We start from the raw sequence: 25,146 nt of genomic DNA, 5'->3' as shown, positions 1-25,146 counted from the left end.
TAATACGCCCTACGGCTCATTTAGAATGTAAAATAAAACTCACTAATGAATCTAGATATAAACCTTTTAAAACATATTATCCATACACAATAAAAATATTACTGTAACTGCATGAAGTAAGACACGAATGTATTACGGTGTATGACAAATACAAGACACATTGTAAGTAATTTATTGTACCACTTAGTTTATGGAAAAGGGGGAGGGGCATGTTGTTTTTTCTATTTGTAATGTCATTTCTATCGCGGAAAAGTGGTTATTTTTTTTAACAATTTAAATTGAATCGAATGAAAAATTCAGAAAGATTGTCTTTTGAAAAGCAATGAATTTTATTAACAGATACTCAGGATATAATTATATACCCTCCGCACCCGACCCTTTTCTGAGTTACGTTAATGTTATTCAATAGAATATAAGATTATCTTATTAGTTGATCATTTGATAGAGTAAAAGGTATACATAAATTTAAAAAAAAATTAAGAACTGACACGAAGATGAATATAAATACATGTAGGTCACAGTATGATTTCCTATTCAGCGTTTATCGTTCTGAACATGCATGAAATATTTGCCACTGGACGTTAAGCAAGCAACCAAAAATCAATCAACCTATTCAGTGTGACTCAATAAGATTTTCAAAATCTAACACACGAATATGTTAAATCTGGCTTTTTATTTATGAAAGTCTATATTAAAATTCATCTCACATATATGATAATGTTCTTTATTGTAGCGATAAATTAACAACACTTCACGTTATTTGTTTCTAAAATTAAAATGCGGGCAATGAATGTTTCCTTTACGTCTATCATCAATTGAACTTTAAAAAATAAATTTCCAAATCGGCAACAAAAACTATCAGACGAATAAAATTTTGAAGTAAATTATAGATTGCATTTATATTAGGAAAATAATGACCTCACACAGGTCATTATTTTATGCCTTTGAGCATATTTCTTTGAAACATGGTATCGTCCGGGTTGATTCTGAAAAAGAATGACCTATCGTTCTGAAAGAAAATAACTACATATAGGTATATAAACAATGTCGGAGAATTTAATTTTGATTTTACTTTCAAATTGGTAACTGGACAAAATTGAAGAGAGGCAGCCCAATCTTTTCTCCTTTTTGTTACGAGTACAAATAGATTTTATTTGCTTTATAGACATCGAATAGAATTCAGGGCATAACATTACGGAAATATACAATTTAATCCCAATAACATGTAACAAATACATTGTTTTTTTATATATATATATATAAAAGTATTTTTTTGATCATCAGTGCAAGCAGTAGCGTTTGTTTGATTTTAAAACACGAATCGATCTATACTATTTAAATGTACATGTAATTCTTTATGCTAGCTAGTCCATGAATAAAATTGCATAAATCACAAAAACACACTCGGGAATAGCAAGAAAGTTTACCAAAAAGTAGTGGGAACTTTACTGTTTTTTTGATCATATATATTATTGATAGTTTTCCCGACCTATTCACCTATTTTCAAACTTGAAAAGGGACCTTTTTCAGCGGCACGAGCCTGGAACATGTACACATGACAGTTGTAGGTAACAGCTATATAAATATACAAGACTGAAGATGTGGTATGATTGCGAATGAGACAACTGTCCACAAGAGACCAAAATTACACAGACATTAACAACTATATGTCACCGTACGGCCGTCAACAATGAGCAAAGCACATACCGCATAGTCAGCTATAAAATGCATTTCAAAGATACTATAATTAGAATAAAAGGTGAACATACTTACAAAATATGTCATCTTAAAGAATGTGATTTCACAAATAAATTATTTTCAAATTCGCAGTCCAAATCAACCTAAAATCGGTTACACACATTTTTAATGTTATAAATCCATTCGAACAATATCATTTTAAACACACACTAGCTTGCCTTTTCATTAATTTGAATAATACAAATTCAGCTAAATTTTGTTTATTCCCATCAACAGAGAAATCTCACACTCATCCCAGACGTTAATAATACTCATGCACTTCAATTTTGATAAACAATTTATTGATACGGATGACAACGCTTATACGGTTACATTAGGGTTAAAAAAAATGTGAACTTGTTTTTAATTGAATTTAGATAGATTAAACGGTAGCTTTAGGCAGCAACCATTTGATTTTCTGGGGGTGGAAGGGGGGGGGGCTATGTTTTTTTTTTTGGAAAAAAAAGTTTGTTTCCAGTTTTGGAGAAAAAATAATTGGTTTTTGACCCTGAGAAAAAAATGTTTGTTTCACCGTAATGCTAATATTGAAAGAAAAAAAATTTGTCGCCAAAAAAATGTTTGTCTGGGGGAAAAAATCCATAGCCCCCCCCCCCCCCCCCCCCCCCCAAGAAAATCAAATGGTTGCAGCCTTATTTTAGTATGTGAAAAGTATAATGAACTGCGAAAGAAATTTATCAAACCATATTGTTGGTTAAAACCGTCGAATCTTAAACTTGCATTTGGATGGGGGCATATATATACAGTCGGAACTCGCCCCTTTTTTTATGCTCGGTTGGGACCCCCTTTTAAAGTGGTTGGGTTCTCACCAGTATCTGTTCATAATGTAAAGGAACTTACCAATTAAAGGGAAGTTTTTATTTCTGACTGAGAAGGTACGAAATTAAATTCATTCATTAATGCTAAATATCCATTTGATCCTATTCTGCTGTACTGTTATAATGGTATACCTACTTATATGATTATTTGACTAATTGTTTGAATGTAAATATATTTCACTGATGTAATTGAATATTTGTAATAATTATTTTCTGTAAGTTGCTTTCTATTGCTTACGAATAAAAAGATTATATCATTAATAAAATAAATATTATAACTTTCCTTTTTTGATTGGATGACCATGCAGTGGTGTTGCAACGCCAAAGAACTGGTAATAGAAAGCTATTTTAATTTGATACATATGACAATGAATCTTAACAAAAGGTTCTATAAATTCAATTGTGAAAAAAATCACAATACCGTGCATTAACTCAACAACCGTCCATCGACAAATATTACTCGATATTCATTGAAATGATAACAAGTAAACAGTTATTGTAAAAGCAGAGCAGTCTTAAATTCTAATAGTTTTGTCAAAAATGATTCAAAGTTTTACCGATGCAACAATATCTTATATATTTTGAGTTGAAATGGCCTAGCGGTAGTCTGATCACTTCGAATGCCACACGTTTAATCTTTGCTGGGCATTCGTAAAGTTTTTAAACTAAAATAAGATCTTTATTATTAGCTATCAAAACATATGTTATATGTAAGCTATCTATTATAAATCTACGAGGAGTTTCAAGAAAAATGGTGGGGGAGGGGGGGCATTGAAGTCTAACTTTATATATATAAAAAAAATTAAAAAAAGATCGAGATGTGGTATTGATTGCCAATGAGACAACTCTCCAAAAGCATGAAAAGAGATTAACTTCATAAAGTTATAATACCTAACCCCTTTCAAGACAGACTTTGTCATTTCTGCGGCTCAAGAGATATCTGTGACGAATATCATTATATCATGACATGTTAAGTGTTGGATGTAGCTACAGATAGACAGACATTTTATACTGGAATATTGCTGCAAATTTTATATCAAAGGAATCGCTTTCACATTCTATACTGTTCTGTACAATATTAATACACACTTAATCATGTTTTTTAAAGTTCAAACTCTGAATTGAGACAGCACTTTCGGTCATCTTACATAAAAAAAATCTAAATTTCTACAAATGTTACAGGTAAATCGGTCCTGCAAGCTACATGCAAGTTAAATCAAGGTTTTTTTTTCAACCAATGTGTATGGTATTAATAATTGTAAATATATGTTTTCTCTGTTACTATGAAATGTAGTTTTAAGGTAATAAAGTTCATTCGTTCATTAAAGTATTCTTTTTTAGGTACTGATCTGTCTAAACACAAGGACACCAGTATGGGTTAAGCCAGAGAGCTTCCGAAAAGGGGAAATCCCACCTATGTTTACCTAACCAAATCACTCATTTCTGCTCAAAATATCAAAAGGAAATTTTACAGAAATTCTCTTAGATGACCTTACATTCACATTATAGCAAAAAAAAAATGGGGAAAAATTCAAAGGAAAGGCAAAAAAAAATTTAAGAAAAAATATACTGAAATTAAAGGGAACTATATTTGTGAACGAAAATTGACAACGAAAATTGAAGGGGGAAAATTGTGTTCCCGGGCCAGTACTAACAACACAATTCATAAACAAAAATAAGATAATCCGATCAATTTTGTTGATTCAGGGACTTTCCTGCTTGGTTGGATAATTCACGGCTCAGTAATTGGTGTCATTTTTTCAAAAGAATCAACAAATCTATCTTAGTTCGATTTCAAATTCTACCAAAATTTAACTCTTAGATAAGCAGCGTGTAACGAATATATGCATCCATCCTGCAAATACGATGCATATGAAGGATCCTGAGTGCACATTGTATGTCCTGAGTGCACTCAGGAGGTCATTAGCGGTATTCAGACGTACCCCAAATAAAAGATTGGATTTTTTTTTCAAACTTAGCGCACATGCAATGCACCACCTCTTCGGAGTCGATCCTCCAAAAAGGTAAACTTCACCTGTATTTGTATATCTGGTGTATGAAATTCATTGTGTATATTACACGTTTCATCTACAATATACGGCAATGACACGGCCGGGTATTGTAAAGCTATCGAGGGACTTTTAATGTCAAATTCATATCCCTGGGCGAAGAAATTACCGGTTTGTGAAAACACTGTGTGAACGGCTTATTCTCATTTCGCCTTAGCTGACAAAATATATATATAAAATTAATCCTTGTTTGCCTTAGTACAAATTTTTAGGTACACAAGAATTAACTAAGGTGAAATGGGAGCTTCTGTAAACAATGTAATTAAGTTAAGTTTTGTTAGTATTGCAATAAGTTGATATTTGTTATTTTAACCCATTTTGATGTCAAATTCTACCATGAAATACTTTTTAAAGGAAAGATATTTTTTTTTAATTTTTTGGGTCGCACTTTTTATAGTTACACTTTTTTTTTTCTGAAAGTGTTTTTTTTTACTCATGTGTTATATTTTGTAAATAAAGTCTTATTAGAGATTTATATTTTAATGAATAAATAAAGACAAATATCATACAAGTAAAAGGCACTGATATACACATATGAATGTTCAATGTTCATTTAGTTTCCAAGTTAGAGGATGTAAGATGCTGCATCACCATACAGAATATTATTAGTTACACAGTGTGCTAGTGACCTAATACGGTATATATGGGGTCAGTAAATTCCATATGTGGTGCCAGCCCTCTAAATGCTTATTTGTCCTTCTGTCTGGTGGTGGTTCCAAGTTGGTTGTGGGTATCTGCCATCTCTTCATATCACAATTATACGTTAACTTGGTGCAGGCATTAGTTTGTGGTGCGTTGGTTAAGTATTTGGTAAGCGTGATTGCAGTTTTGTCTGATAGAGTACTAATCTCCTGCTTTCGAATACCATGACTTATAATAGTGTGGTTTTGGTCTTTCACGCTGTCAGACCTTTTGTGTAGATACACCTGTTACTTGTTGAAGACTAAACATGCGCTCTTGATTCATTTATGATTTTTTTGTCGTTTGGTTGCTGTCAAATTGAAATATATCCCACATCTCCTATAGTATGTGTTCCGTTTGATTAAAAAAGGTAATTATAAAGAGATAGATTATTTAAATTCCAACGATCACAAATCTAATCTAAATCCGATTTCAATTATTTCGTAAAATACGTTTTTTGACAGACATTACCTTTATCTGATTATCATAATATTCCCAGTTTAAGGAAACGAAAAGACATTTTTTCTATATATTTTTTTACAAAGTTGCTAATGGTTTAATTATGTCGTAATTTGCTAGGTCAGTGTCGGATTCCGGGCGACATAGCGTACACTTTCCTTTTAATTTTTAGCGTTATTAATATCGTAATTTTTGTATCCTTGCTATCCTTGCTAAATCTTCTACTGTATATCACAGCTAGTGAATAAGTCTAAATGTCCGTACAGTGTATAGTAAGATCTTTTTTCCACACATGGACATTTCATTAGTATAGAAAGTTCGCTATAAACACTGGACACTTTAAATTTGCAAAACACTCATTTGCAAATCCGCCGCCGCCTCAAATAAGAGCTACAGTGTCATGTATATAACCAAAATGTGCGGAATTACATGGGATTCAATAATTTCATTAGTTTTCTACTGTTACTTTTATATTGATTTTGCTATTTGATTTATAAAAACATGGGATTTTCAATATCCCATGGGACAGGGCAAAATCCCATGGGATTTTTTTTGGTCCCATGGGATAATTGTAGTCCCATGGGATATTTGTTGTCCCATGGGACAAAAATAATCCCATGGGATTATTATTATCCCATGGGATTTTTAATATCCCATGGGACAAAATAAAATCCTATGGGATTCAAATTATAAATATATAGATATAAATATACAGTCAGTATGTGTATGTTGCAATAAATGCTGTTTGGTAGTAAAAAGTTTTAAATGTATACAATTTTTTTTTATATTTATATATATATATATTTTTTTTTCATTTTGTCACAAACATGTTTTTTGTTTGTTAATATGACAATAAAGATTATAATTCTGATTTTGGAATGTTTAATAAAATTTAAGGTCAAAGAGTAAAGTTCTTTCACTGAAACAAAATGATGACATGTTTAAATAAATGAAAAATTATTGTTTTGATATCTTTGTCTTGTTTATTTTATAATGAAAAATAGAACTGAAAAAAAAATCTTCTGACTAAATAGTTTACTCTTTTCATGAGGTAAGGGTTTCTTTGTTATAGTTTCATTGCAATACATGAATATGCAAACAATTTGAATTATATACCTTTGTGGTGTACATTATATTATGCTTATATTTGCAAATTAATAATTTAAACACTTTTTGTGTTAAAGTTTAAGTTTTCTTTTTCGCTGCTTGCTATGTACATTTATTCAGTCCACTATATAAGAGTCAAGTCAATAAATTATTTCATCCACTAGAATATTCCAGCAATTCTTAGACAAAACATTTTTCCATCTGTTCTTCAAAGATCTTCCTCCGTACATCTTTATTGGATGGAGCGATTCAAATGAGAAGACAAAGCAGGTTTATTTGGACAACAACATACTAATATTTTTTTCATTCGTTCCTTCTTTCAATTGATAATTACATTGTTGCATTTACATGATCAAGTTCTTGAGCATCTATGATCGTGATGATATGTCTTCTTTTTGTTTATAGTCATTATGTTGAAATTTCCTTTTTCTATTAAATGTAGGAAAAAAACGTTTCATTTCAAATTAATTCAAAAAGTCGCACCATTGAGAAAAATATCATCTTCCAAGTTTTCTGTTCAGTATTGATCTGTTGAATGATGACCATAAATACCGAGATGTCTGACCTACAAATACACAAAACTCAAAAATTATCAGTGAAGAGAAATACAGCAATAACATGGCTATTTTATCATGTTTATGAACATTTTAATAAACTATCATTTAAATATCTATTGTTAGTACTCTTATTTCAGTGCTTTGCGTCTATGATTTACATATTACTGGTTATTGTTTGGTTCCTTGTTGCAGTCTTTTGAGTTAAGCCCATTGCAACAAATTTTTACAATTTGTTCAAATGTTGTGCTGTTATTAAAACCAGTTCGGTATAGCGTTTGCTCATTGTCAAAGGCTGTACAGTGAACTATTTTTGTTAAATTAAGGGGGCTCGCAGGTTTCAATCGATTTTTTTCCTTACTATAGGGTTACGCTATATTTTTTCTATAAATGAAATTTTATCTTATACTTTATAGAAAAATAGAAAAATTAAATTAAAAAAATGGGGACACCATTCATTCACACTCACAATCCGCCTTTGAAAGAAGCATATATACATTTTTGTAAAGGTACTTTTGGAATGAAAAAAGAACTTAATTACAGAAATCGCTTAAATTTTACAATAGTTTAGTTTAAGTAAAGTTAGTTGAAAATGATAACAAAAAATATAGGTCACTCAGATGAGCTAAAAAAGATATTACAATTCTCATGCCAAAAAATGGCATTTCTGCACCAAAGGGAGATAATTTGGAGCTTTTTCAATGATATATACATTTTAAAAGTTGTCTGGGGCCAAAGCGAATTGATTTTTAAGAATGGTTTCTGATAAAGTAAAAACTAATAAAGTTATAAATAAAATTAGTTATGAAAAAAAAATATTTAATATTTTTCTGAAATTTTTATACCCTCGAGCCTCCTTAAATGTCATTTGATCTCTATTGGAGAAAAGTCTTATTTGAAATCAGACTGATTCTTATTTTTATATCAACCCAGCCATATTATGCCTGCCCAATATCAGGAGCTTGTATATAGTTCAGTGGTTGATGTTGGTTCATATCCGTCATTTTTGTTTTTCTCATAATATTTTGTTTTTTTATAAATTAGTCTGGTATATTTGAAGTTTGAATTGATGTTTCATTTCAAATTTTGTTAGCATTGTCTTTTATAGATTACTATATCATGTATAGGGTATGAGTTTTTTTAATTACTAACAGGTCATCATTGGCCTCTAATCATGCTAATAAGTAATTACAATGGTTACATCCACTTAATTGAACTCTGATGGATAGTTTTCTCATTTATCGTACCACATCTTATTTTAATAAATATTTAATCATTACTCAAGGGCTATTACTTTTTTTAACAGTGGACTTACCATCTAGGCTTTGTTGACCTTTGTAAATCTATTTTTGTTGTTATTTTCTTCTGTTTATAGTTTCCCTTTATCTTTAATATTCTTTCCCTACACATAAAAGGGTAAACAATATCATTTAATGACAAAAATAACTACTAATACATAACTAGAGGCTCTCAAGAGCCTGTGTCGCTCACCTGTTACTGTATTTACTGATGTCAGCCATCTTGGTTGGTAGGCGGGGTCATTTGACACTTTTTTAAATAGATACCCTAGTAATGATTATGGCCAAGTTTGGTTAAATTTGGCCCATAGTTTTAAAAAAGAAGATTTTTGTACAAGTTACAAGAATGATGAAAAGTTGTTCAATATTGACTATAAAGGACAATAACTCCTTAAGGGGTTCTCGGACAATTTTGATCATGTTTGACTTATTTGTAGATCTTACTTTGCTGAACATTATTGCTGTTTACAGTTTATCTCTACTATAATAGTATTCAAGATAATAACCCAAAACTGCAAAATTTCCTTAAAATTACCAATTTTAGGGCAGCAACACAACAACGGGTTGTAGGATTCATCTGAAAATTTGTGAGGGGATAGATCTTATTCTGATGGACATTTAAATCTTAAAAGATTTGCCCTAAATGTCTTAGTTTAAAAGATATGAACCAAAAACTGCATTTTACCACTATGTTCTAATTTTAGCCATGTCGGCCATTTAGTTTGGTAGGTGGGGTCATCGGACACATTTTCTAAACTATATACCACAATTATGATTGTGGCCAAGTTAGTTTAAATTTGGCCCAGTAGTTTCAGAGAAGAAGATTTTTGTACAAGTTACAAAAAATGACGAATAAGTTGTTAAAATTTACTATAAAGGGCAATAACTCCTTAAGGGGTTGACTGACAATTTTGGTCATGTTGACTTATTTGTAGGACTTATTTTTCTGAACATTATTGCTGTTTACAGTTTATCTTTATCTATAATAGTATTCAAGATAATTACCAAAAAGCTGCAAAATATCCTTAAAATTACTAACTCAGGGGCAGCAACCCAACAACAGGTTGTCCGATTCGTCTGAAAATTTCAGGGCAGATAGATCTTGATCTGATCAACAATTTTACCCCTGTCAGATTTGCTCTAAATGCTTTGGTTTTAAAGATATAATAATATAAAATATACAGTTTACCCCTGTGTTCTATTTTTAGCCATGGCGGCCATCTTGGTTTGATGGCCAGGTCATGGGACACATTTTTTAAACTAGATACCCCAAGGATGATTGTGGCCAAGTTTGGTTAAATTTGGCCCAGTAGTTTCAGAGGAGAAGATTTTTGTAAAAGTTTACGGACGACGGACGCCGGACGCAGGACACCGGACGACGGACGCCAAGTGATGAGAAAAGCTCACTTGACCTGAAGCTCACTTGACCTTTCAGGTCAAGTGAGCTAAAAAGTAGGCAACTGAAAAATTTGCCTCATTTGTATATAACTTCGACTTGATCCTCATTCTCGCTGTTTAATATTATCATTGTTTTATGAAAATGAGGTCTTAGTAAAATTAACCTTGGCAAACAGACATCTTCTTTTTTTTATATGTGACACCTTGCATTCATTCTGTACAACAAGTAGACCTATGCTTATTCAAAGAACCATAAAATGCGGTCATGGTTTTATGAATCTGCCAGAGAGACATGCACATTTTACAATTGTTACATATCCTACAAATATAATCGACCTGTAACTTTAAGCATAATTATGATAAACAATGCAGTGAGTGTTTCATTGACCAATGAAAATGAGATCAAGGTCATATAAGATATGACAGACAGACATGTGCATCTTACAATCACTCCGTTCACTAAATAAAGTGGCCTTATTGCTTACAGTATCCGGAAAATAAACAAAACCACAAAAACGAAACATTTTCATAGTTCCTTATACCCTGCCACATTCGTAATTTGTGCCTGTTCCAAGTCAGGAGCCTATAATTCAGTGATTGTCCTTTGTTTATGTGTAACATTTAACTGTTTTCCATTTTTTGTACATAAATTAGGTTGTTAGTTTTCTGGTTTGAATTGTTTTTGTTGTCATTTCTGGACCTTTTATAGCTGACTATGCAGTATAACTGGGAGTACTCTCAGATCTGTTAATTGTATCTTTTTGTGTAGGGATGTATAAATACCCGGCCACGTCCACTTGTATTTTTGTCCATCTGATGAGTTAAGCCTTTTTCAACTGATTTTTATAGTTTATTCTTATGTTGTACTGTTATACCACTGTCGCAGGTTATGGGGAGGGTTGGGATCCCGCTAACATGTTTAACCCCGCCACATTATTTATGTATGTGCCTGTCCCAAGTCAGGAGCCTGTAAATCAGTGGTTTCTCGTCTGTTTATGTGTTACATATTTGTTTTTCGTTCATTTCTTTATATAAATAAGGCCGTTAGTTTTCTCGTTTGAATTGTTTTACATTGTCTTAGCGGGGCCTATTATAGCTGATTATGCGGTATGGGCTTTGCTCATTGTTGAAGGCTGTACGGTGACGTTTAGTTGTTAATGTCTGAGTCATTTTGGTCTCTTGTGGACAGTTGTCTCATTGGCAATCATACCACATCTTCTTTTTTTTATTTGTTCATTGTTAAGGCTGTAGGGTGACCTTGAGTTGTTAATTTCTGTTTCATTTGGTCTCTCATGGGGAGTTGTCCAATCATACCCCATCTTCTTTTTTATATTGTCCTATGTACTATGAAGATAAAGTAAGATGAAACTTCTCAGTCAGACATATGCACCTAGTTGACCTTTTGCTAATTTGAAAACAAGAAAATAGAGAAACTGGCCAAAAAAACCAAAGGTAACATTAAGCAATGAACCATAAAAATGAGGTCAAGGTTGAATAAAACATGCCAGTCTAACATGTACATCCCTAAAAATTTTCATACAAAAAATATACTTGACATGTTGCATACAATATTAGAAAACCCGACCAAAACACAAAAACTTAACAATAACCACTGAACCATGAAAATGAGGTCAGAGGATAGAAAACCAGATAAATTGACACAAATCCCTGTGGTAAGACAAAATGTGCCATAATATTAGTCCAAATGATAATGAAGTCTTGTATGGCCATTCTGTTCTGTTCTGGTTTAGAAAATCCCTCCTTCTGGCTTCAAAGGAGCACTTCGCACAATGACGAATAAATGTTTATATATATACCTAAACAGACATATTAAGTACGCCTCGTGAGATGAGTGTTGGTTATTGTCAAAGACCCTTACGCTTGCTTGGCGGAAGGTTTTTAATTATGAATATGAGTTCGTAGTCCATGAAGAGCAAAGCAAAGCTTCCTTGTCATGTATTCTACATGAATTCTACAGTGTAGCAGGCATCCATGCATTTACATTTGCAACCAAAAGCACATATAAAGCTACTAGGGTCCAATATAAAGTTAGTGTCTAGCTATTTCAACTTTTTTCTTGGTCGCCGTCATAGTAAAACAAATCCTTTCAAGGCGTAATTGTTTGTATTTAAAAAAGAAGAAACCTAAATCTTACAAGTTTGTTAGTTGTTACGGGCTAACAAAAAAGATTTATTTAAAGTTGGTTATACATACAATACTCATAAACTCAAGAGCTTTTATCCAACATATATGACAAGCACAATACATAAAACATTAAGTTCATCACTGAGATAGTAGTCTCAGATAGAGGGAGACGGGGTCAACCAAACCTCTATTCAATCTGAATGTAGGACAGAAAGTCACAGGACAAAAAGTCACGGTCAACAAGTCACAGACAAAAAGTCACAATTCAGTTTAGAGATTATTTTTCTGTGAACACGAAAACACTTTTTTTTGTATTTTTCGTGAAGTTTTATATAAGAAGCAACTTAGTAATTAAAATTTATTCAATAAATATCAATAATAATCAAATAATTGTTATGAAAACAAAATGTCAAAGTGGCTTGGTACTTAAATGGCTTCAATTTGCCAATAAATATGGCCCCATAAATATATCCTTTGCAAGATTAAAATATAACACATTTCCATTTATCATGTTTATCAAGCTTTATGAGCAATTTCCTTAAATTAAAAATGAATATATGTAATAAAAAGAAAATATTTCAAGATCTTTTTCATATATATTCAAACCATGGGCCAATTGTCAACAATTTGTTTGGGGCTTTTTGTCCTGTGACTTTTTGTCCTATCAAATTTGTGACTTAATGTCCGACATGTCCTGTGAATTTTTGTCCTGCGACTGTCTGTCCGTTTACCTTCAGTCTAAATCAGTGAACTGAATTATTGTTTTTGCAGTAGTCCGGGTAACGAGTCGATATCTGTTATTAATCATGCAAATTGCGAGTCAACACTTACACACTTTTTTTTTTCAGAATGTCAGCTAAAAACAAAGAACCACTGGTGATAGGGGAGTGTAACCGATGAATTGATCCTGAATCATATAAGATTTTCCAAGTATTACGGAGAAATTCTTTATTTGATCACACTCGCCTGGAGATTTAATAATAAGGCTACTTAAAACATTTTAGTTCCCCATGTTTGCTGTTTTTCGCTATAATTATTAAGCTGAATAAAGCTATTTGAAAAATACATTAATTTGTGTTATTTACTGCTACAAGATATTTGAATAAAATGCTAATTACGCACCAGTTGCTGAGCAGAGAATCATTCTAAGCCAGGAACAGTATATAATAACTGTTAACAGTAAGAATAGAAATTCCCTGTAAAAAGGCAGTCAAATTTTAACAGAACTGTAACTTAATGATGTATATATCAAGTTCCAACACCTCACCCAGCACCCTGGCCCAGCACACTGAGTTAGCAAACTGGTGTGTGTCAGTCTTTTAATATAAAACTGCGTAAGTTCATATCGTTAGATTTATCGTTTGTTTGGATATTTTTAGGATCGTTGTAAAATTATATATCTTAAACTTTGTTAAAATACTATCTTAAATTGTTCAATTCGTTATATTTCATAATTTTGTTAAAGTGTACTTTTTAAAGTTTTAAATTTTAAAGATATAAAAATGAATATGTATATATATATATATATATATATATTCCATTTTGATTTTAGTAAAATCTGTTTGAACTGTAATGACATGGTCAGTCAACTGATTTGTTGCAAAGCTGATTACAGGTAATTATAACATACAGTAATTTTCCATTACGACAGTGCGTGTACTCTCCGGTGTCTATAACGTAAAGTTTTCTAGAGAACATCCTGTCTACGTGTAATACAGATCTCAGATACAGATTGATGACATTACACAAAATTTCGTTTGTTGAATGTGCTTAGGTATCTGTGTCTATTCCCTATTTCAACACCACAAATTTTTCGAAGAAAAAAAATCAAAAAATCACTTTTATGAAATAAAGAAGAAAAGTAGCAAATATCAACTTCAGTAACTATTAACTGCGCATTGAGTAAACATAATTTCAATATTGCATGAACCAACAAATGGAAGTTTTTAACGACCTTGACTGGCTATACAGCCCTTGCACAGTCAGTAATGAACCAGCCCTTGACAAAACGTATACATGTAGGCCTATGTAGAAGTGTTTAAAAAGACCAATTCCTATTGGTTATATTTCACACTAGGACCTTAGATAACTAGAACTAAGCAGTGGTTGATCCAGAAATTTTCATAAGTGGGGACCCATTGACTCGGCCTAAGAGGGATCCCTGCCAGTCATGCTTCAGTGATTCCCTATATAATCTCAAATTTTCCAAGATTTGTGTGTGGGGGGTGGTGGCTTGAAAAATATATTAATCCGCCTCTGCTAATTTGGAAGTCATTTTGTCTGATACACACATATAAATACCTATTATGAACAAAATGCTTCAAATATATGCATAAATAATAATGGTACGTCTAAAAACCGTCAAGGGTCTCCTCGGTGCAAGCAAGACATAAAAAAAGTCACTTAGGACATGTATTTTAGTGTTGAGGGTATTCATTCGATTCATAACTTATTTCATAATCTTGTAATTTTTGTTTTGATAAAATTTTAGACATAAATACATGTATTGAGACATATATTACATGTATTATATGTCTCTGATAAAATGAAACCAACTTTAAAGAAGTTATTTAAGTTTGAATCGGCTGTCACCTGTGTTTTGCATTGGGATGCCAAAACATTAATGGTATTTACAAAAATGCCAAAACCTGCAAATATATTTTAGGCAAAAAGAGACATTTATAAATCGATGATTTTTACACTAAACGTTTTTGTAATTTGTTATAGAAATATTAATAAGTACATGTACATAGTTTTATCAAGGATTTGTATAGTAACTATACACATCCTTGGTTTTATAAAGTCCTTTATTGCTTCAACCCCTAGGTGAAATTTAAATGGCGAGACGATAATTAATAAACTATTTATCTATCGACATGCGCCGTTATTTGGGATTTTAGAATACGTCACGGATGACTGATGATCATATTCAATACCAATCATCATCTGAATTTTGTCAATTGATCTGATTAGGACTGATTGGTGATGGCAGAGAATGTGTCTCTGTTGATGGTTATAAACACATAGAAGTAAACTTTACAAAAAAAGTTCACTTGGAAAAAAATATAAAATTATATGAATATGCTAAATAAATTTTTCTTTGGTATGTAAAAATTGAAGACGTTTAGAAATATAAAAAATCTTCACATAGTTGGGAAATTTTCTATTGAAGTTATATCATTTAAAAACGTTTAGAAATATAGATCTTTTTCGATGTACAATTTGGCCCGCTTGGAGATCTTAATAATTGTTTGTCTACTTTCGTCTATTTATATTGCTGAAATTCTTTAATCAAGGATTTGTACAAGCCCTTGCTATAATATAATGAATCTCGTCGCCAATATCACCATAATTACTTAAAGAACAGATTCAATCTTATCCTAAATAGTTTGCCATCTAACAATTCAAAAAGAAATTTTGAGTCGAAACTGAAATACCAAATCTTTAAAAAGAATCACCTTTTTTGTAACAGTATAGACGTCGAAAATTAAACTGTATATATATATATATATATATATATATATACAGAGTCTATAAGAATCTACCAACCAGTAAACTTAATAGGTATTGGATCATCAAAATTGACAATACTACACAAACAGGAAAAATTATATGAGTCTGAAAGATTGTGTAACAATACCGATAAATAGATGGAAAACAAAACACTAAAAAGTGTTAAATATCATTGCACAAAGATGGAAAAACTGAACAGATGATATAAATTATACAATAATTGCAAATATTTCGGCTCAACAAATGGCCTTCTTCGGTGACAAAAGTTTTAACAATAATGATATATAATGTATAATGTGTAAACAATAATAATACAGGTAAGTTTTGTTTTCCATCTATTTATCGGTATTGTTACACAATCTTTCAGACTCATATATATATATACATATATATAAAACTCGTCTAAACACACTGACTCAGACGTACTTATATATATATATATATATATATAAATATATATGTATTCTTTTTTCAAAACTCCTGAAATAATCTAAAATTATCTTTAGACAGCTTTCATATGCAAATCTTTTTAGAAGTATGTGAGCGTTTTATCCCCCCTTTTTTTCCTTCTATAAAATTTATTTGTAAACGATTTTCTGTCTTAATTTGTGTTTGCTAATTAACTGCGGTTCATGCTGTCAAAAGTCAAAAATGTCTCCTTGTGTATAAGTTATTGATAAAAAAATATTTGAAGCCGCCAGAAGAATAAATCATTTCCTGAACTTAAATACATTTATCTGTATTAATAAATAAAGACAATTTGCCTAAAACATTCTCTCATATATTTAAACAATTGTAAAATAATTAATTCAACGACTTTCTTTTACTTTTTACTTTTCTTCTTCAGTTTTTTTTTAACCCATTGCTCTTCATTTATTCGAAAAATAATTACTGATCACAAATTTTTCAAATGCTTTTTATCCTATTTTCGTATCGAACTTATATGTTAGCAGTTGAACGGAATTTAGTACATTTTTCAGGAATTTACAACTTAAATATTCAGCAACAAAATTCCACACTTTTTTACTTGGATATTTTTCTGTTTTGAAGGCGCCACCAGTGACCCCGTAGCACACATAACCAACACCTCACATGGCGTATTCACGATGTTGAGGTATTGACATACAATCCCATTTATCAATATACAGTAAGTAGGTAATTTGGTGTTGAATGCCAGTCAGAATTTGTTAATTGAATTTTACCTGTAAAAGGGTCACTAGCTGTCAAATTCATGTTCATCGATTTTAATCAAATTCACATAACGTGTGGTGTTGAATTGTTTATTAAAATTCCACGCACAATCTTGGCTGATATGCATAAAACTATAATTTCATGAACCTGCATGAAATATTGACTTATCACAGAACTAAAAAAATAAACCACCGAAAGTCCACATAAGAGGTTATTTAACAGAATAGAGAATAACGGGCAAAAAAAAAAGGAATAAAGAATAGTGAAAGAAAGAGAATAATGGTAAAAAGTGTGTCATTAAAAATATAGCTTAAAAAAAGAAGCCTCTTCAGACTTGCATCAATTTGAGGAATTTACACAAGGTTAATTTAACGGCGGCTTATTTTATTTTGGATTAAAAATAAACACAATTCACAAGTTTCCTTCCCCTGCATTTTCGACGCACATGTAAATAGCACGTTGGTCTCAAGTAAGACACTGATACATTACAACACTTGCCGTCAGTATTTGAAAATATTAATTGAGAAGGTATAGAAAGTTAATGCACGAACACTATTATCCACCACAGGCCTAAATCGTTAGTCCGCAAGCAACGAGGGTGATAAAAAAAAACCAGCACTTTGAAAACAGCCACCGGCATGCTATGAATTTGACAGCTTCCCAAATTAGTAACTATCAATGTCTACCCATAGAAAACTTGTGTCCTTCTTTATCAAAAAGAAATATGTTGATATTAATGGTATAAAGGTTAATTCAATTTATTCATATATTTGACCGACTAGAATTAATTGGGGAATTTAAACCAATTCCTATTGTAAGTGATAAAACATTTTAAAAGGCTAAAACTATTAAAATTTATATCAGATCATATCAGGGTGATTGAAATGAGGAAGCAGGGGGGGGGGGGGGGGTGGTGATCAGGTATTTTTGGGGGAAGAAAGAAGGGAGGGTGAGTCCCTCGGGGGTAATTCCCACCCCCTTCAATTTGAGAATATGCTATTATCTTGTAAACGGTTTAGATCCCCACCCTTAAACCATATATATTCTTGAATTGGACAATAAAACGAATCAATTACAATTAAAAGAAAGTCCCTGGGGGTCACCCCACCGCGATCAATTTGAGAATGTGCTTTAATCTTGTAAACGGTTTAGATCCCCATCCCTAAACCATATATATTCTTGAATGGGACTTTAAAACAAATCAATTAAAATTAAAGGTTAGTCCCTGGGGATCACACATCCCCGTTCAATTTGAGAATGTGCTATTATCTTGTAAACGGTCCAGATCCCCATCCCTAAACCATATATATAATTGAATGGGACGATAAAACAAATCCATTAAAATTAAAAGAAGGTCCCAGGGGGTCACCCCATCCCGTTCAATTTGAGAATGTGCTATTATCTTGTAAACGGTCAAGATCCCCACCCCTAAACCATATATATATTCTTGTATGGAACAATAAAACACATCAAATGAAATATAGGGAGAGTCCATGGGGGGTCACCCCCACCCTCACATGTTTGAAAAACTTTTAAATGGTTGAGATCCCCAGTGGTTAAGTGAAAAAAATTCTGGATCACAGGGGGAGGATTCTAGGGGTTGGAAGTTCAACTTGGAACAATCGATGCATTTGAATGGGAACATATAGTTGGAACCACCCCTCCTAAATCTTGGGTTGGGAACGGAACACCCTTTATAAAATGGCTGGATCCATCCAGGCATACCATCTAGTTAGCTATTAAGGCTTTAAAAATGTGAAATCAATCAAACAAGGAAATTAACGGTGTAGGCAACTGTTTTGAATTTAAAAAAAAAAGTCTTTATTAACAATGTTAAATTTTGTGTGCATTTATTTTTGCTTATTTTCAATAACAAATAAATAATGGACAGAATTGCGTGATTGATTATTGTAATTTACAAAAAATCTACATACATGTTATAAAATGGGAAGTAGAAACTGGGAATTTGTCAAAGAGACAACAACACAACCAAAGAGCAGACAACGGACGACGGTCACCTATGGGTCTTCAATGCAGTGAGGAAATTTTGGCACTGGTCTTCAGCTCATAAATATGTCTCAGAAATGAGAATGATATACAGCTCTCATTTGCATTAATGAAAACCTCACAATATGTTCTGAATATCAGAATATACAGTATTGCAAGATACTCTCATATTGTACACATTGAGCTGAGAAACTAAAATTAATCATGCTAATTTAACATTTAAGTCCTCGGAATCAATCTTAATATGCATACTGTTGTACAAAGGAATATAAGTATGCAAAAGACATATATATATATGGTCTTCAAAAATAAGAGTATCAATGCTATTAATTTATGACAAGATCTTAATCAAGTAATAATTTTGGTTTGTTTAAATATTTCGGAGGTTAGTATGACCTCCTTTTTTGTGATGATGTTTTCCTTTTAAACTTGGAAAAATTGTTTGTATCAACAAAAATAAAAACACAAAGTTAATTTGGAATTATGTTTTTATTATTTTTTTTATGTTTAGATCATGTAGATTATCAGCAAGATGAAAAGAAAAAAAAAATATGCAGCTCAAAAGTCAAAATGTGGATAAGCTGAGATTCAAGGTCCTACTTTTGCGGATTTTCATATTTTGCATGAATGAATTTAAATTTTATACCATGGACCGCAGAGAAAGAAAAAAAAAAACTTTTCAATTTTCCGGCTTCTGAAGGATAAATGTAAAACATCTTGTTTTTGGTAAGTTTTATGCTCTGTTTTAATAGTGTTTGTGCATTCATCTGTCCAGTCCTTCCTCTAAATTGTATCCTCTTTAATTTTTTGGTGAGTGTTTGCCATGAATATTAGAGAGTAGCCTGTGGATTTACATATATATCAGTGGCGGATCCAGAAATTTTCATAAGTGGGGGCCCACTGACTGACCTAAGAGGGGGCCCACTCCAGTCACGCTTCAGTGATTCCCTATATAAGCAACCAATTTTTTTCCCAAAAAGGGGGGGGCCCGGACCCCTGCCCCCCCCCCCCCCTAAATCTGCCGCTGTGTATATACTCAAAATTTAGTACGAATATTAAGGGATTTTAGCATGACATCCTGTTGAATGCTTGTTAATCATGTTTATGTTCCAGAACATATGAGTATTTAGACTATGTGTACAGTCTGCCCAATTTTAAGAAGTTGGTCAAGTTTATTAGAAACAAATATACATTACAGATCAACATAACTGAAATCTTTAATAGATTAATACAAAAAGTTAAATTGCAGTAGAAATAAAAATACATGTTTGGTTGAGCTCTGGTATTAGACAGTACAAGTACCTTGTATAATCAAATGGTCTGATTGTATGAATATGGTCGGACTGTAAGAGTATACTTATATGTTTCGGACCGTAAACGTATGGTCCAAATACTTATATGGTCTGGAACATTTATACATGTCTTAAAATTAGTATCTGACAAACACATTGGTGTTTGTGAACTTGGTAATAAGTTATTCGATAGAAATATAATGTTTTCAGATTATGAAAAAAAAAAATATCCCATATTTACTTTTAAAAAAGAAGAAGATTATTGGTGTATGTATAACTGTAAAATGAGACAGCAAGCCAACAACACAAAAAATAAGGATAAAACAATATATATTTTTTTTGTATCAATGTTATAGTTTCCAATATGTCCGACGATTTCAGGGTATTTTTACATTGAAATAAAAAACAAATTGAACTCTGTCAGATCTTCAAAAGCTTAAAGATATATTGTTTCTGTTGTCTACATTTTGTATAATATATTGAAAATTCTAGTGAATAATGGAATATTTTATTATAATTGCCTAAAGTTTTAACATTGATCTTTATATATATGATATATATAACTTTGGAAAATACCCAAATGTTATAAAGAAGAATAAATTAATTGATTGTTATATACCGGTAGTATTAAAATAGGAAGATGTGGTATATTGCTAATTTGACAACTCTCCATCAGAGACCAAAGGATGTAAGAGGTTAGCAACTGATGACACTGGACAACCTTTAACAATCAGTGAAATCCATGCAGCATAGCTATTTTAATTAAAAATCATATTTTTGCTACATGTATGCAAACAAATTTATATAATACTTCAGATTTTATTGGTTCTTTTTCGGAAGGATTGAAATTCATCACCTAGAATAAATGGAGGAAACATAGAAACAAGACCAGAATAAAATTCAAAGACAAAAGTTGGATCAGCTATTATTTTCATCACGCAGTCAATGATTTAAAGTTCTTTTAAATACCAAAAGATATTGAAACCACAATAATGTCAATGTTCTGTGCTGAATGACCAAAAAGTGGACTATAAGATCACACAATGCTGGATGATAAGAAACTACATGTATTAATGTTTTGTGTGGCGGGATATTGTGAAAAAAATAGATTTACTTAAATAGCTACTGTAAATTCAAGAATTATTGTGAGGGTTTATATTTGCAAAAATTGCAACACAGTTATAAACGCAATAATTTAAACTCCCATTTAGAAATATTTTATATGAATTAAACTGCTCTCAAAATCGTAAAAAATTAAAATCTCATTTTAGTCTTAAATGACAAAAATCCAATAATAAATGCATGCAATAATTTCTGAATTTACAGCACTAGTATGTTCAGCCTTATATTATAGTTTTTCATTGATTTCAAATGGTAAATAATAGTGTTTCAAGAAAGTATTCTATAATTCATAAATAAACATATATTGATACTCACATTATCTACTTTGTTGTTTAAAGGTTTAGTTTTGAACAGTTATAGAACAATATGTTGAATTAACATTTCCAAAGAAAAAAGATATTCAATTAAAAAGATTCATCTTATAACAATTTACTACCAAATAGAATACATTGTAACATACATATTACTGTATATTTATAATTTGAATCCCATGGGATTTTAATTTGTCCCATGGGATATTAAAAATCCCATGGGATAATTATAGTCCCATGGGATTTTTTTTGTCCCATGGGACAACAAATATCCCATGGGACTACAAGTATCCCATGGGACCAAAAAAAATCCCATGGGATTTAACCAAAATCCCATGGGATAATGGTAAATCCCATGGGATTTTGCCCTGTGCCATGGGATATTGAAAATCCCATGTTTTTATAAATCAAATAGCAAAATAAATATAATAGTAACAGTAGAAAACTAATGAAATTATTGAATCCCATGTAATTCCGCACATTTTGGCTATATACATGACACTGTAGCTCTTATTTGAGGCGGTGGCGGATTTGCAAATGAGTGTTTTGCAAATTTAAAGTGTCCAGTGTTTATAGTGTTCCATCATGGTCTTAGTGCTGTTTCGAGAGCTTATAGTGCACCGAGGCGGCATAGGTTATTTTTAGACGCACCGTAAAGTCCCAGTCACACCATTGCAACAACGTCCTGTTTTGAAAATTTGTTAAAATGCTGGGACCATGATACTAATAGTATAATATTTCCCTTTTAAATAGTAATTGTTATGAATGATAATATTTTATATGTATGCTGTCTTAGTTTTTAAATAGTTATTTGGTTAATAGTGTCTCGTAAGTCATGTTTGGACAGGATATTTTTGTTTTATAGTGTATGTATATTCTGCACGAATAATTTTTATCGCTATCATTATAAAAAACTAGACTATGTGAACCGTATGAGATCGCACACAAGACAGCTGATTGGATAAATGGGATGAATTGTTACGCCTACATAAAACTGATATCCAATCGAATGCCAGCAGACACCTGTCAGTAAAAACAAATTGTAAGCGTGGATGGTTAGAGATCTATTTGTGTATTCGATATTTGAAAAATAAGTTAGATAGTCACTATTCGTTTTCCCTTTTTTCAGCCGGATTTCAATAACTGTTTTTACACTTTCTTAACTAACAGAAAGGTCAGGGATGATTCCAGGTGTTTACAAATGGGTCCCTTGAATATCAAATTGGGAATTTTTATCCCAATTGGGAATTTTTTATGCATACAATCTAAGACGAAATAATATATCATTTTCCTGTAAAAACGGAAAATGAATATTAAGTTAATTTCTTCTGTACACTGATTGAAGAAATTATTTGATTCAGACCAGGGAAGTTGTAATACATGAATATCATTGCATATGATGCACTATCATCTTAACTTTGGTAAACGAGGCCTATTACAAAAAAAACATATATACCACAAGTACCAGCTAACATTAACCTATGGCAGGTCGTTTTGCTATTTATTCGAATTTCAAATTATCTCATAATATATACGATATCTCATATAATATATAAGATTTATTTAAGATATCTTAAAGTATATGAAATATCTTATAAATATGTTTTGTATAAGATATCTTATATAGTTCATTGGATTTCATATTAAGAAAATTATATGAGATACATGTATCTTATAAACTACATGTATAAGACATTTCATAAATTATTTCAGATATCTCGTGAACTATATAAAATATCTTATAAACTTTATAAGATATCTTTCAAACTATATCAAATATCTAATGAACTATTATATAAGATATGTTATAAAGTTTATGAGATATCTTGAAGTTAGATTAAATAGCAAAATGGCTTGCCATATTAACCAGTGAAAAAATTTAAATGTATTTCAAATAGAACTTGCCAATTGTTGAATTAGAAAAGCAATTACAAAAGTATATATATATATGCTTAATTGATAAGTTATTTAAAGCAGTTGAACCAGTGAACTTTAAAATTATTTGGATCATTTTCATATCTTTTGAAACAGTTCCATAATGATGACATCGTATTTCAGGGAGGGGGGGGGGGGGGGGGGGGGTTCTCATTTTCATGAATGGTCTATCATCAACATTATTTTCAAAAACGCTCAAATTTTGTCTTTTGCGGAAAAAAGAGCTAAATATAAAATAATTTCTTTTACAAAACAAGTTTTAATCAACATAACCGGCTTTGCTGGGCGATCTGCTTTTACCATTCAAATTCATTCATCAATGTTCTATAAAATTTGCTCTTTGCCGAGGTCTGTTTTGACACCCATTTTGACAAAAAGCATATTTTTGATCAACCTGCTGAGCGATCTACTTTTACGAAACCACATACTCTCATAACATTTTAACTTCAGTTGAATCCAGCCGCTAAAATTTGTTTACCTCATGTTGACATAATTAAATCGTTGTTAATAAAATGCGATCATAGTCAGCATTTTTATCCGGATTTTACTATGTTTTGACGATTAACTATGAAAAATTATACAGATGGGTGCGGTCCTAACCTTGACAAAAGTTAACTTAGAGTTAACTTGTTGTCTGCTTTCTAAGTTAACTTGAGAATTTTTAAGCAGTCAAGCAAGTTAACTTCGTCGTTGGTGGACCAGACCTACGGTCTGCTTTTTTAGGACTGCTGCAGACCTATCGACAGGTCTGCTCCAGACCAGACCTGTGGACAAGTCTGCTTTTTACCTGTCCTGAGGACAGGTCTGCCCCATACCAGACCTGTGGACAAGTCTGCTTTTGACTAGTCCTGAGGACAGGTCTGCCTCAGACCAGACCTGTGGACAGGTCTGCTCCTGACCAGACCTGAGGACAGGTCTGCTTTTGACCTGACCTGTGGACAAGTCTGCTATTGACCAGACCTGAGGACAGGTCTGCTTATGACAGTATATCGTTATAAGAGTTTTCATATCAGACTTGAACTTTAATTAAAATACGTAAACAACATTCGCATTGTTTTTCCACAGATATCATTTATTATTTACTCGCTAGACTTTACTAGATATTATACAAATTCTCTATTTATTTATTTGATATTCGTGTATTCTTAAATAAATAAATAAATAAAATGCCTGCACAAACACATAGAGTGTTTTTTTTTATTAGAAGGCGGATAGAAAGGTTGTCCAACGCTTCGGAGCAATATTCACGGGATATCAACAACATTGTCGACGTTGCTTCGTTCCCCGTTATTTACCTGTCCCTTCCTTAATTTTACTTTATGCATAAATTTGTACATGCATGGATATTTCATTGTTATTCAACTTGTTTGCATTGGATTAACTATTCTATTTTCCGCAGAATATTCTAACAGAAATCGTACAGTGTCCGTAAGCATACGGTGTGGTAAAACTATCAACAATCTCGTCAAATTCGTCAGATTGATCAAGAGA

The 25,146-nt window shown here is 31.7% G+C and overlaps 1 protein-coding gene across 1 annotated transcript in view; it reads left to right on the top strand.

Moving 5' to 3' along the window:
• The first annotated feature begins 11,764 nt into the window (after window positions 1–11,764).
• The window catches only part of LOC139497744 (protein fem-1 homolog B-like), a 44,358-nt gene continuing 30,976 nt past the window's right edge, over window positions 11,765–25,146 (top strand). Inside the window, exon 1 of the mRNA XM_071285978.1 lies at window positions 11,765–11,812. Coding sequence (XP_071142079.1) covers window positions 11,765–11,812 — 48 coding nt within the window. The remainder of the gene's footprint in view (window positions 11,813–25,146) is intronic.

The sequence above is a fragment of the Mytilus edulis genome, chromosome 12, assembly GCF_963676685.1.
Source record: "Mytilus edulis chromosome 12, xbMytEdul2.2, whole genome shotgun sequence".
Lineage (NCBI taxonomy): Eukaryota > Metazoa > Mollusca > Bivalvia > Mytilida > Mytilidae > Mytilus > Mytilus edulis.
This window is presented reverse-complemented; position numbering and strand designations above follow the sequence as displayed.